At 39.7% G+C, this 15,427-nt stretch overlaps 1 protein-coding gene across 1 annotated transcript in view; it reads left to right on the top strand.

The window, feature by feature from the left end:
* Positions 1–12,986, top strand: part of LOC134805163 (roquin-1) — a 41,428-nt gene extending 28,442 nt beyond the window's left edge. Inside the window, exons 11-17 of the mRNA XM_063778461.1 lie at positions 3,882–4,012; positions 4,923–5,019; positions 7,773–7,942; positions 9,075–9,172; positions 10,464–10,520; positions 11,536–11,625; positions 12,918–12,986. Coding sequence (XP_063634531.1) covers positions 3,882–4,012; positions 4,923–5,019; positions 7,773–7,942; positions 9,075–9,172; positions 10,464–10,520; positions 11,536–11,625; positions 12,918–12,986 — 712 coding nt within the window. The remainder of the gene's footprint in view (positions 1–3,881; positions 4,013–4,922; positions 5,020–7,772; positions 7,943–9,074; positions 9,173–10,463; positions 10,521–11,535; positions 11,626–12,917) is intronic.
* The last annotated feature ends 2,441 nt before the right edge of the window (positions 12,987–15,427 follow it).

The raw sequence follows: 15,427 nt of genomic DNA, 5'->3' as shown, positions 1-15,427 counted from the left end.
AAGGGCATATAAACTACGCAACATAGGCCATGCACATAATATGAGAACGGCGAGTATAATAGACATACTAAAGTATTTGAACAAATCGAATTATTTCTGAAAAATATTTTAATTTGTTTTTATCAAGTAGAAACACTACTATATAAATTATAAACTGAAATAAATGTCATATACTAAGAAAAAGTGACCAAGGCCTCTAGTGCCCCAGGCTGGAATCGAACCAGCGTCCTAAGCCTAGGGGGCGCCATAAGCCTTCAGTAAGAAGTGCATATACTTGGAAAATTTGACCTATGCCGCTGTGACCCGGTGGCCGAGTGGCTTAGGCACCTGCCGCGATAGCAGAGGACGCTGGTTCGATTCCAGCCTGGGGCACTAGAGGCCTTGGTCACTTTTTCTTAGTATATGACATTTATTTCAGTTTATAATAGACATGAATATCAGTGCTTCTCCTAATAATGGGTCAAGCGTAATAACTACTGAGCCAAACCCTATTGTTTTGCTGCGACGCGCACTACATTTTTATTTGTATGAAACGGTATTTATATGTATTTTTTCTTTCTTTTTCTATGGGGTCGTCCAGAAATCATGTGATCATATTTGGCCTATCCCCCCTCCCCCTTGGTGATATTTGGTGATTAAACGGACCCCCCCCCTGCCACAAGTTCACGTGATGCGGGTACCTTTAGACGCTAAGCAATCAATGCCATGGCGCCGATGCGAACTTTTATTATTAATGTTTTAAACTTGGTGCGATAAATGTTTTTAATTAGGTAAATACGCATATAAATAAAATAGAGCGGATTGTTTGATCTGATTAAATTTTTGATTAGGTAATATTGTTGTTTTTGGCATTCCCGCTTTGAAAAAAAAAAAATACGTGATATCTTCTCTGACCCCCCCTCCCCCATCGTGATTGTTTGTGATATTTTTCTTACCCCCACCCCCCTCTAAACGATCACATGATTTCTGGACGACCCCTATTTTGTAAAAATCTGTGCGATGTGCGACTCTTATTTGTTTTTGTATTTCCTGTTATTGTTTTCTGGATAATTTTTTGGTATGTCATTTTTGTATTCGAATATTCTGTGTGTATTGTGGCAAACAAATAAACAAATTATGTATCTCTTTCACGAAGGTCATGTACGAATTATCATTTGATATTTAAGAATCCATTATTAGTGATTTTTTAGGGTTCCGTACCCAAAGGGTAAAACGGGACCCTATTACTAAGACTCCGCTGTCCGTCCGTCCGTCTGTCACCAGGCTGTATCTCACGAACCGTGATAGCTAGACAGTTGAAATTTTCACAGATGATGTATTTCTGTTGCCGCTATAACAACAAATACTAAAATGTACGGCGGACGTACCCTCGGTGGGCGAGTCCGACTCGCACTTCACTTCGGTTTTTTTTAATACTGCCAAATGTAGTTCTCGCTCTAAGCTCGATGCAGATCTTTCTTATTATATGCAAGTATCCCCACGATGTTTTCCTTCACCATAAGTCCGGACATGTTTTAGGGACAGAACCAGACAACAAAAATAATTTCGATTTAATAGGTCCGTGCGCGAACTGTAAGGGGCAGCACAGGAGTCCCTGTTTATTGGCGCGAAGTTTTAAGTGTTAAGCCGAGAGAGCGCCAATAGTCCGAGGCTGAAATGATGCCTTTCACCCGAGTTAAACACTACTTTTTATTGCGAATACGACGAAATGCAAGTGTTGTTAGTGTTCCGTACAAAACTTTGTTCACGGAACACTTATGGGATCACTTCGGTCTTGCAAATCAGATGCGTTTTTCTCAGAGACCGTTTGACGTGGATACCTAAAATTTGGAACAGTTATAGCAAAATAATTACCACCACTTATATTGTAAGTAAGTCAAAACCGCTTGTTTCTTATTTTAGGAGGAAATTTAGGGAGTTGCGAGGGGTAAGCTGATTTTTTATTATTTGTACGAATCGTGAGGGGTAACCATTAGAAAGCTTGCAAAAAATTGAGCCGGGTTTTTTACTGCAGCCTGATCTTAGGTTACTTAGGGAATCAGTACTTAATAAGTACTGTACTTTAGAGTCTGTGCGGAAAGAGAAGAGTCGTGGGATTTGAGGGCGTGCCAGTGCTATTTTATTTTATGGTTTTTGTTATGCTGACAACACTGTCACGTAATTATAGTACGACACTAAGGTCATGGATACTTGATCCCTTTGTTCCGGCTATTGCGACATCTCACTAAAGGAGCCCGGTGTCGCCTCGGCAACCTAATCCTATGAATTAGTACAGGCACTAGTAAGTGACTGCCATTTCACCTTCTACCCAAAGGTTAAAATCAACTCTTGTTTTTATGACTCAGATACCACAGTCACAGTTCGGTTGAAAAAACGACTAAAATTAGTTAAGAATCTGCCCGTACCTACTGTACCGTACCGATATTACGAGTATACTTCGTCGAAAGTCACTGGTAAATATGAAATAATATTTCGTAACCAACAAAACCCAGTCCAATACGAATTTAAAAATAAGGAAATATTTATATGAAAACTTATGTCTGAATCTAAAATAATCAGCGTAACTTATGATTGAGCTAGATTCAAAATAACCAGAGACACTCATCGAACTATCTTCTTCTAAGCTGGATGATGTGTTTGAATCTGACATGTGGATTACAAATAATTGCATTTCATCTAATAAATGGTATTTTATTCGAGATACTGTAGGTACTTTTACTTAGTCCTGCACGGATATGATGGTCGTTCTTGTCAACGTGACGGCGTGATAAAACGGTGTATGACACTTTCAATCCCGCGGTATTAAAAAGTGACGGTTATTTTATCACGTGGATAAAACCATCCATAATATGCAGGCTGAAAATAAATTATACCTACATGTCTAAAATGGCAAAGTATCAAAACTATTTGTCAGTTATTTTAAAATCCAGAATGACCTCGTAAGTGTTCTGGAACGACGCGTTATGACGTTTTTCAGGGGTCTAAAATTATAATTTATAAACCTGCAATGTACCGTTGAATGTCGTTTGAACTATTTTTTGTCTCTTTCGTTTTCCTAACGACGTTATAGGGACAGAGAGAATAGAATCCAATTATTTCGAACTTGTATTAGGCCCCGCATGTTGAAATGGCATATGAATATGAAGGTCATTTGAATGTAATTTTGTCTCACTCAGTAAATCGCATTTTGCTCACTGGTTTTAAATAGCTAAGTACCGTTGTTCGAGCTGCTGAGGTGAAAAGCATATTTTTTATCGTTTTTCTTGAGGGTATTACTTTCAATTAACAATTTAGGCAAAAGTATCACAATGGAAATTGTATAACAAATCCATTTCAACCCAAATTTCAATTGCTTATCGAAATCTTACTTGGAACGTAAAATGCTCTATGGGGCTGTCCATAAATTACGTCATCGATTTTTGACGATTTTGGACCCCCCCCCCTCCAAAAATCATGCTTCAAATCCTCCTACTTCATGCTACCGTCATCCGATGTCCAGACCCCCCCCCCCCCTAATTTGAAATGACGTAATTTATGAATAGCCCCTATGTAGTGCAGAAACGTATCATTTTCAGCACACCTTTTAGAACTACAATGACCCTCTTTCAGAGCATGAGAAATGAAAATAATTTTACAGTACATATGGTCCTATTTTCCCGCACTAGTGCGTAAAATAGCACTTTTCGTGCGATGTCAAAAGTTTAAAGGGCCATATGTACTGTAAAACGTTGTACGATACACGTGCGAATAGGTAATTCGCAACTCGTGTCGATTTAAAACACTCCCTTCGGTCGTGTTTTTTATTTATCGACACTCGTTTCGAATTTCCTCTTTTCCGCACTTGTATCGTAAATAACTATTTTGTTGTTAAAATTTTCTAGGTACCGCGCCTACCTGAGCTCCGCGCCGGGCACGAACGGCAACGGGCTGTTCCTCGCGCCGGCCGCGCTGCCCCCCGCGCTCCCCGCGCAGGCTGTCTACCCGCCCTACCACCCCGCGCCCTACGTGCCAAGTGAGTGAAATTACCCGAGTTTCGGGAGATTACCCGATTAGTGGGGAACTTACCCGAAAAGGAGTATTTTTACCTGGAATCCGCAAAGTTTATTGTAAATGCAATTGGATTACCCTAATTGTGGATTTTATAATGTAAAAGTAGAGAAATCACCCGAGAAAATTTGGGGATTTGCACAAAATGGGGCAATTGTGCCTCTTTTAGGTCTGTTTTTAAAATTGCACCTTTTATTACCACATTTGGCGGGTCACTAATAAATAATTAAAAAATCGGGAGATTATCCCGTTCTCAGGAAAATTAAACTGCAATGGTAACCTCCATAAACTACTTCTGGAAGTAATATTTTACTATGGTTTTTATATTTGTGATCAACAGACCTGTACTATTTTCATTTGTGTATGTGGATTAAACAAGAAATGCACATGTATTGTACACCGCTTGTATAATTACTGATGATGTTTTGGAGGGGAGAAGGCTATGCGACCAAGCCTGGTTTAATACGTTAGATAGCAGAAGGTGTCGCAGAAAACAAACCGGTACTGGAAGCTCAGGTGGCATGAGCTTTCTATGTCAAAGATTATGTGGGAGGTCGTGCCGCTCACGCTTCGGCCTCCACAGTCACCAAACCAGTTGTCTAAACAGCAATGCATAAATCGTCTGCAATAGACGGAAAGGCCTGTGATGACCCTGAAAATAAGATATGAAATGAGATAAATTACCTCATTTGTAGAATAATTTATCCCAATAATCGGAAAAAAACACTTAAATATAGTTTGGCAAGCCATTTCCGCCAGTACAAAAAGGGGGCAAATTTAAAATATGTAGGCATGTTAAAATAAAATTTGTTTTTCGCGCCTTTTTCTACTTACAAAGTGGGTTTGCCGGAGTATAATTGATGACTTTGTTCCAGCTATGCCTTCGATGCCGCCTCAAAACTTGCAGCCCGAGATTCTGGCCAATGCCGAGTATAACCAGGAGAACGCGCACGGGGAGCCCGGGCAACCTTCGTGAGTTACTCTATACAATAACCATCAACAGCAAAAGTCTTCGAGCAACATCGGGGTCCGATACGTGAGCCACGTCGTGCTATTTTTGCGGGGGGACACGTGGACGACGACTACAAATATAAATAGAAAATGAAACACGTCAAAGACAAATCTTGCACACTTCAATCTCTTATTGTGTACGGATGAGTCACAACACGCATCGCGCTAGTTGTGTGCATTCCCAGTTGGGCATGTGCTTCGGCAGAGGGGAAATAGTGCGAATGCTGACTCCCTTGTCGCTGTTGCTCGACGGCAAAACCCATATTTAAAATCCCTTATCATATACTGAGACTACAAATAACTAATCCGGCAGTTCTAATAATCCGGCAAAGGAAGAATTCGGTAGCTGGATTACCGAGCGCCTCAATGCCACGGGACCCATGTAGATATTTGACCCTCAAAACAAACCGTATCAACTGTTATCATTACGGCGGGGCAATGCCTACCGAGCGACTACGACTTTGGTCAAATTTTTCATTAATGGGTCATTCCATAATAAACGCTACCAAGGGTTCAAAAATGAAAAATAGTTTAAGAAGTCAACACTAACCTATTTCCATAGAAAACATACCAAACCTTCATGTCAGAAAAAAAAACCGGAAAAAAATCAATTTTTACATATTTTTCATGTACTTGATCGCAACGTTTAAATGATAGGCGTAAAACTAATTTTATACAGCGATATTGGCAAGACTAATTAAAAAGAAAGTAACTGTAAACTGTTACAAATTTCCCGCAGTTATTTCAGGTAAAATATCGTAATTTTATAATTTGTCTTTAAAAATATTAAAAAGCATGGATTAATCGGTTTTTAGAAGAGTATTCTAGACTGTGGTCTCAAAGTAACACCCGAAACGAAAAAGAGATAAAAGTATGTGTAACTTTTCCCGTAATTAACTATAGCCAAACATGTTTTGCCAAAGAAAGGCTATGATGTGAACCTATGCAAATGTGTAATAGTTGTTGTTTTAGCGTCTGCTTTAGTCGTATGTTTTAAAGTTTGAAGTTGTGTAACACCCGAAACGTGTTGATCGTCCGCCTGTCATTCCCCGGCTTTTCTCCGTGATGGTTAGTGCTAGAAAGCTGCAATTTGGCATGGATACATAAATCAATCATGGCGACAAAGTAGTAACACAAAAACTACAAAAAGAATTTTTTTTTAGGTTTGCTCCTGTACAAAATATTTTTAATTTTTTTGCGACTTTAATCCTGTGATGTGGGGTGTCGTTGGATAGATCTTTCAAAATGAATAGGTGTCACCATCAACCATTTTTTGATTAAGTGAATATTTTCGGTAATATTCGCATCGAAAGAAAAATAATTATGATATCTTCGAGAAACAGTTTTTATTGTTAAGATTAATGTATTTTATAATAATTCAGCATTTATTACTTATGTTTTTCATCGAATTTATTAAAACGACAATAATTTCAATAAAATGAGCCATAATTTCGTATAAATCTGTCTTAATTTCGTACTCGTAACACCCGAAACGAACCATGAGTAACACCCGAAACAGGTAATTTATTTTATTAAAATTAATTGAAAAGTGATACTAAGTGTTACTTCAGTGTTTCAGTAGACTATACTAACTATTATGCCTTGACATAAATAAAACTGGAGGTTACTTGACAAAATTCGCTAAATTATGCATTTTGGTACTGATGGTCAGAAGGTATAGGCCAATTCCTGTAACGCCCGAAACAGCTACTTTTTAGTGATTCTCTCGTTATTGCTCTTATACTTTAATTATGTGTGGACAGGAAAAGAAAATATTATCAAAGTAGTAGATGAATCAATAGTTATAACCTCCTAGTTCCTGTTACAATATCGAATAAAACCTTATTTTAAGAGTTCAAGTGTAACACCCGAAACGGTGGAATGACCCTAATACGTTTTTAATGTAAGTGTTTTTATTTTATTTTATTTTCTTTATTGGGGAAAAAAACAGATACAGGCCAATAATATTTACAGGCAAAATTACTAAATTTAGATCTAGCCTACATCCTAAGACAATTCCCACTAGGATGTACGACAATAGTTTTAGGATAGCAGTGTGATCGGGACTAAACAGACTTATACTATACTTACACTAAAAATTTACATAACGACACTTAACACGTTCCAAGTATAAATATGTGAACGCATAGTTTTATCATAAATATAAATTACAGCTATTAGGTACTATATGAGATACAAAAGAAACAATCAAAGAAACAAAGGAAACAAGGCTACACAATATAATAGAAGCTTAAAATTAAAGTTATAGTAACGAGCTGACTTTGCGTTTAAATTTAACTCTAGTATTATTGAATATGTCAACCGAGACTAGGCGTTTGTTGTAATTATTACATATCCTACGCAGCGGGGCTCGCACCCCAGCATTAGTGGCAGCTATCGGGACCGCGAATAGGGACAGATTTCGTGTCCTATAGGTAGAAGCTCGGAGACTAATAGCCTCAAGTAGCTCAGGGCAGTTATAATGACCTGCACATATATTGTATAACACTGTGGCATCTTGGGCGTGGCGTCTGCTTGCCAGCGTCTTCACTTTATACCTGTCAAGTAGTTTGTCATATGACATTGTTGTATGTTCGAGTCTGTAGTGGAGGGCTCTAAGAAAACGCTTCTGCACCGCCTCCACAGCATTAATGTAGACGTTTTAAAATTGTTATAAAATTAATAAAATAACTTAGCCTGTTTTAACCTTCTAGAAACTTCAATCACATGCACAACCAGCAACTGATGCTACCCGACCGGCAGTACTACCCGCGCAACGTGCTACCGCCCGCGGAGTTCCGCGAGTACCTGCCCGTGTACCGGGCCGGGTACCCGGAGCCCGTGTTCGACAACGCCAACTACAACGTCGCGGATCAAAGGGAGCGTGAGTACTCGTTGATGTACCACCAACTGATGACCGACCGGCAGTACTACCCGCGCAACGTGCTACCGCGAGTACCTGCCCGTGTACCGGGCCGGGTACCCGGAGCCCGTGTTCGCCAACGCCTGCTTGAGTACTTATTGTCACACCCCCGTAGCTATTACATAACCCCTTATTCATAAAACTTTACGGGCCTGATTTACTTAGTTAAATTATGTTTTATCCCTTTCTTACAAGTCAAAATGACAGATTCCCTATCTGCTATTATACTATATATTATTAGCTAATTGAGGTTTATGAATAAGGGACAATGTTTTATTATGAGGTCGAGTCGAATTAAGGAGACCAAAGATAACCAAAGGTAGGGAGTAGGTGATAAAACAACTCGAACTCATTGAGTATTCGTTTATTAAAGTCGTCACTGTAGATGTTGAAGGAAAACTACCGTCGTCCACACTGTTAACTGTCGATCGGTGGACCTTATTACAAATGGCATAAGGTCCACCGATGGATGGATGGATTAAAGAGTGTTACTAAACTCAGAGTGTTGTAGACACTAGAGTTAGCACTTTGAACGCCATCGCCATCGTGAACCTTGTCCAAATGCACGAAGGTTGATATTGGGTTGTAGCCGCGCGCGTTAGATGACGTCTATGACGGTCAAATGGTTAAACATTTTTTTTTGAGAAAAACGCTTGATAACAAAGAGTGTATAGAGGCGGATTGTCAAAGTAAATTGTAGCCACTGTAAATTTACTGCCATCTTTCGACAGAAGATAAAACTGTTGGAACGCCATTTGACTTTGATCCTTATTCTTTCACGGATATGTGTTAACTTATTAAATATTAATATTAACGTCATCTACTCGACTGTAGGCCAAAGGTATGGCGCAATCTTTTCGAGCGATGGCGCCATAACCTTCAGCCTATTTTCGAGTAGATGGCGTTAAATTAATATTTAACAAGTTAACACATATCCGTGAAAGAATAATGATCAAAGTCAAATGGCGTTCTAACAGTTTTATCTTCTGTCGAAAGATGGCAGTAAATGTACTGTAGCTACATAATTTACCATGACAGTAACTCTCTATTTCAAATTATCTTTGCTTGATATTAAATGTAATTTTGTTGACAGTGCCGCCAGAGCCACGTCCGGATTTCCGGATGGACTCCAACTACGTGCTGGTGAACAGGGAGCAGAGGAGGCTCGAGACGTGGCCGCCGGTCAACGAGGTATTATCACATTTAACATCACACGAATTTGCACTCTTAACTCCTTGAACACAGTGGCGTGTTTTATTGTTCATTCATACAAACACACAAGCTTACAGATGTATACCAAAACGCTTATTAACAAGCTTTTATTAGGTCGACCTGTATGTAACTAACTATGTAATGGAATCTAAGGTAACTAATTTAACCATCTTCCAAGGATCGTAGCGTCATGAAAATTGGCAGCTGTATGTAGTTCTGATGACAAGACAATAATATGGTACTGTCGAACTGATCTGATGATGGAGACAGGAGGTGGCCATAGGAACTCTGTGATGAAACAATGCAACCTAATTGTGTTACGGGTTTTTAGAATTGTCTCGATGAGTATTAGTTGTCTGTCGTAAGAAAAGTACAGTCAGCGATAAAAGCTTGTACCAAAAATGAAATTTTTGCCAAAAACGTATTTTATTTTATATTTAACGACCTCTTAGCCTAGTCGGTAGTGACCCTGCCTACGAAGTAGGAGGTCCCGGGTTCGAATCCTGGTAAGGGCATTTATTTGTGTTCATCACAAATATTTGTTCCTGAGTTATGGATGTTTTCTATGTATATAAGTATTTATACATGTGTGTATATTATATATATCGTCGTCTAGTACCCACAACACAAGCCTTATTGAGCTTTATTATACCATATGTTGTTATATCGAATGAAAATAGATCATTTATTGTTATAGCGATCATTACACACCCGGAAATAAGGTTTTAGGTTTTTCTCGTTTTTTCGATTAAAGTTTATATTGGAAATAAATAGCCCTTTTGAACTTCTCGTTTGTTTCACGAGGGAACTGTTAAGGCACATGCAAAATATGACGGGATAGTTTCGTGTGATGCAAAAAAATCAAAATTTAGGCATAGGGGTCCCTTTGTTTGACAAAAAGTTTTAAGTCATAATCTCATAATGTATTGTTTTGTTTGTCATATTATCATTAGTCCTAAAACTGAAACCGTTAACTTTTCAGGATTTTCGTAAGGTTACTCTATAGATAGGTTAGGTTTGCTCAAAATTAATTAAGTATTTAAATATGGTTACTGAGTGGGACCCACGGAACACTATAGACGGTGCAGACCGGGGTTCAGGCAGACCGAAAAGGAGCTGACGGGACGACTTGGACGCATTCTGTTGATATATATATATCAAGTCGTCCGTCGTATCATCGGCATATATATATATATATATATTGATGCGGATTTCGGCGGATTGCGGATTATATATACATATATTCATTTTATTGTAAATTGTGTTCCAGGCGTTCTTCGAGGGCGTCACCAATGTGATGCAGCCGTTTGCTAATAACACGGAAGATGTAAGTTATCACTTATCACTTAAGATGCAAGTTGTCACTTAACCTCTCGTGTGCCGTGATTATTTTGTTCTAATATTTTCCTCGTACGCGGATCCGCGCTCCGGCATACGAGGGCTTAAGATGCAAGTTGTCACTTAAGATGCAAGCTGTCACCCAGCCAAACAAGACGTCCGCGCCAGGCCACAACAATGTCGTCATATAAAGCAGTAGTACCACGATCCCGACTATCGAGTCGTCCGGCCTGGGAACGAAATCATAAAATAAATCGAAGTACATACCACCACTAAAACTTGGAGGGATTGAGTTAAAAAATGTCAGTACAGGCGGTGAGAAGCAACATGTTGGCTCGCAGGTTTGCACGTTGCACGTAGGCCGTCAAAATAACTCTCTTTAAGGCGTTTTGTCAGTCTTTTTATACGTGCAGCCTGTGGGTCAAGTGTACGCAGAGATCTCACAATGCCTTTCAGTATGATAACGGTTTCAGAGTGTTGTTGGGGTTGCTTCGATTTTGCAGTGCGTCGGGGATGTTTGCCGAAGCTCGCGTGGATGGCTCCCAAGCCATAATGCGCAAGAGGGTGGCCTCCCTGATGCGCCGTGTTAGGGACAGCCCCAGCAGCCTTCTGAACACTGTTATTGATAATTTACAGTGTCCAATAGTGCTCAAATGGAACGCTATGCACATGGACCATAGAGGTGCTGCTAGGAAAGTTATTTAAGAAATAGTTTTAGTTTAATTTAATTTATTGTATTAATTATGTATGTAATGTAATTATTGCAATGTATGGATCTTGTTATCCGTAATAAAACTAATAAATATATTAAATAAATAAAATAAAATACCCGATAGTCGGGTTTTCGGCACTGAATGTGTTAACATCTGATCTATCGAAAAAGGCTAAAAAGTATAATTCGATTTTTCGTCCTTTTGAGTTAGCACGGCAGTATAGTATTGTGATATATCCGCGCTTGCTTGATGACATCGACCGTTTTATTGATTCTCGTGTATATATGGCAGATGTTCGGTCCGGGAGACCGCAGGGTGGTGGGCGCGGACCGTCTCGCCAACCCCGACCGGAACTCTACTGCCTACTGCCGCGCAGACGAAGTAAGTATAGGCAGCCAGGCTTTGAAACAGCCGCAGTCGCCATCAGATATATCGGAGCGGCCGAGGTGCTCAAAAACATCTGAACACGCACTTGAAAATAGAGGCGTGTTCAGATATTTGTGGGCGCCTTGGCCGCTCCGATATATCTGATGGCGACTGTACATATTTTGTATGAGTCTAATGTGTAGATGACGGGACGTTAGTGTTCGCCCTAAACATTTAAAAGTTCTTACAAACTTCGTTCCGAAACTACCGCAATAATAGTCTTAAGTTTGACGACCGGTCTGGCCTAGTGGGTGCCTATGAAGCCGATGGTCCCGGGTTCGAATCCCGGTAAGGGCATTTATTTATGTGATGAACATAGATATTTGTTCCTGAGTCATGGCTGTTTTCTATGTATATAAGTATGTATTTATCTATATACGTATGTATATCGTCGTCTAGTACAGTCGAGGTCAAAGATATGTTTACACTTTTGCACCTTACTCCTTTGTAATAAGGCAAAAAATGTAAACATATTTTTGACGTAGACTGTACCTACCTACTAGTACAAGCTTTGCTTAGTTTGGGGCTAGGTCGATTTGTATAAGATTGTCCCCAAATATTAATATTAAAAAATTAAGTGGCCCTTTTAAATCCTGAAAACAAATGCAACATTGCCCACGCTTTTAACTTTGCCCGTCATTTGAGCTTTTTGGGAAAAGTAAAATCTCCACTTGAGAATATTCGAAATACCGGTTGTCTATTTGGGTCAAAATTCTTTTACAACGAAAAGAATGCTGACCCATTCATGCCGCAACATGTTTTTCAACGTGGATTTGTTTCTAAACGGATATGTCAATGGTTTCTGTTACGTTTGTACCATCGCCCGCACTCGTAACTGTCCATCGGTAGACCATATGCCTTTTGTACTAATGTTCACCGATGGACAGTTAAGAGTGTTGCTTTTTAGGGTTCCGTACCCAAAGGGTAAAACGGGACCCTATTACCAAGACTCCGCTGTCCGTCCGTCCGTCTGTCACCAGGCTGTATCTCACGAACCGTGTTGAAATTTTCACAGATGATGTATTTCTGTTGCCGCTATAGCAACAAATACTAAAAACAGAATAAAATAAAGATTTAAGTGGGGCTCCCATACAACAAACGTGATTTTTGACTGAAGTTAAGTCGGGCGAGGTACTTGGATGGGTGACCGTTTTTTTTGCCGTTTTTTGCATTATGGTACGGAACCCTTCGTGCGCGAGTCCGACACGCACTTGCCCGGTTTTTGTACTCAAATCTTTTGTTTTTAGCAGGAATTGGAAGAGGAGCTCGAGGCGCTCGCGCGGCGCATTGACACGGAGTTCAAGAGCGCCGACTAGGTTCACACTAACTATGTTAGTACACTGTACCCCATCACTTGAATATTTTGATAGGGTCCATTTAAATCAGTGCGTCGCTACAAGTACATGCGGCCCACACCAATTTTGGTGCCTAGGAGTAGTAATTGCCGCGCACCGCTACGGAACGGACGCCTGCTCGCGCTTGCGCCACCTTGTCATAACTCATATATGTCGTAATAGACGCGTTTTGTTAGAGAGTGAACCTTCTGTACCCAGTACTATTATTTATTCTGTGACCTAACAGCGGATGTACACAGAATCGCCTTTTGTTGAATTTATTCGACCTAACAGTTGATGGTCCCTGGTAAAAAACAAGTCATTTGGTCCCTAAACACATTCAGTGCCTTCGCGTGCTACGCGCTACGAGCGTAACCGGTAACATTGGAAAACGCGTATGCAGGGAAAAGCGACTGTGGCCACGTGTCTCCAGTGACGTCGGATAAAGTGGCGCGACGTTGCCGCACTTCACTCGTCGTGTCTGGCAACTTCGCGGGACACGAGTCGTGGGATGTCGCCAGAAATGTCAGGTGAAGTTTCGCGAACTCGTGAGTTGCCGCAGGACGTTTGTCTCCCAGTGTATCCCTAGCTTTATCAATAAAAGGAAGAGCCACTGGTCTAAACTCTGTATCAACTTTGCAGCGACAAAGTGCGGAAATACTATTATACATTTCATATTTTCACATACACTATGTCGCTTGCAGAGTTAGATTTGATGGACTCTAGTATGTTAATTTTATGTTCGAATTTATATCTCATGTTCCCAAAAGTTTCGAGTTCCCACAGATGTCACAGGGCAAAAAAAACAATTTCCTTTTGGGGACAGAAGAGACGACTTTTGTTTTTCTGTGTGTCTATGACTCTTATTGAAAACATGCGCCAAAATATCGTCTAATTGACAGATAATCTCGTCCGGACGAGGATTGCCGGCTTCGTGTTATAAAACGACCTCGCTCGTTAACTCGGCCGGCAACCCCTTTCCCTGGCTCTTTTTTATTCTGCCTGTAACATCAGGTGTTTTGAAGTTGAACTACTTCTCGCATATGAGTTATATGACCAACAAAAAGATTTAAGCCTAAATATTTTCTCGTCACTCTTGAGCAATGTTCTTTTCGAATAATGCTCTAGTGGAATTATTATTAATTTTGTATTTAAAAAAAGAAACGCATCTATAAAATATATGCAACATTGCCCACTTTTAACTTTGCCCAGCGTTTGAGCCTAAAGATGATGCATTGCAAGACTTGAAATTAAACATATACAATGTTTGAAATAAAATATTAAATGAATTTGTAAAAAAAATATGAATTAGAAGTGGCAGTGGCACGGGCATACCTATAGGGAATATTAGGCAAAGCTCTGCGTAGGTGGCACCTTTGTGGCACATACAGGAAACAAACCAAATTGACACATCACACGTCACGTCAATCACATGGCCTACCGCGAAACAAGAAAATCTAAATTTGGTTATCTAATCTCTCTATCACTCTTGCATATTCGAGCGATAAAGAGGCAGATAACTAAATTTCGATTTTCGCGTTTACTGGTAGGCCCTTGTTAACAAACCGCCTTGATGCATCAATGTCACATTTTATTGTCTGTGAAAACTTGTCAAAAAACAGTTTAAGGCACAGTATGTATAAGTTAGTCTATGAATTTACTGAGTCGGTAGTGCTGCACTCTGGCGACAGAACATTGCAGTAATATCCCCTATTCTTGACAGATTTTAAATTCAGTCAAAAATAATACGAAACTGGAAAGTGCAAGGCACGAGCACTTGGTACGTCTATTATTATTTGTTTGTAGCTCTATTCCAGTGGTGGGCAAAGCACGGCCCGCGGGCCAAGTGCGGCCTGCGAAAGGATTTATCTGGCCCGCCGCCGGTCATTTAAAAAAATGTATAATATGGCCAGCAATATAATAAAAATACATTTTTGCTGTAAATCTGGCCCTCCTCTGAAATTCCTTCAAGTTTTGGCCCCTCATGAAGAAAGTTTGCCCACCACTGCTCTATGCTATACGAGACAAATACTGACTTGTTTGACTACGCTTAGGTCTGCTTATTTTGACAAAACTCAATTACGTTTTTTTTGCACTAGTCTACATGTCTAATGAACTGTTTGTTTTTTTCACACTCTTTTTGAGTGAACCGTGCAGAACGATATTCAAAAACTGATCTCCTATGTGATAATAATATCTCTGGATTGATAAAGTGCGTCATTGTTTAAATACTGGCACACTTACCCCAATTGACCTTATACAGTGTTTTATCATACGCGAGTCTTTTTTTTTTTGTTGTAACTTAAGCTTAAGTTATTGAATAGTTTTAAGTGTTTCGAATCGGTTCACGATTTCCATTTTTAACGACAGAGTTGTCGTGTTATTTTTACAGTAGCGATTTGATAGGATAGTATTATATCGAG

This window comes from Cydia splendana, chromosome Z (genome assembly GCF_910591565.1).
Source record: "Cydia splendana chromosome Z, ilCydSple1.2, whole genome shotgun sequence".
Taxonomy (NCBI): domain Eukaryota; kingdom Metazoa; phylum Arthropoda; class Insecta; order Lepidoptera; family Tortricidae; genus Cydia; species Cydia splendana.
The sequence above is the reverse complement of the archived record's forward strand: the minus strand, read 5'-3'. Positions and strand labels throughout refer to the sequence as shown.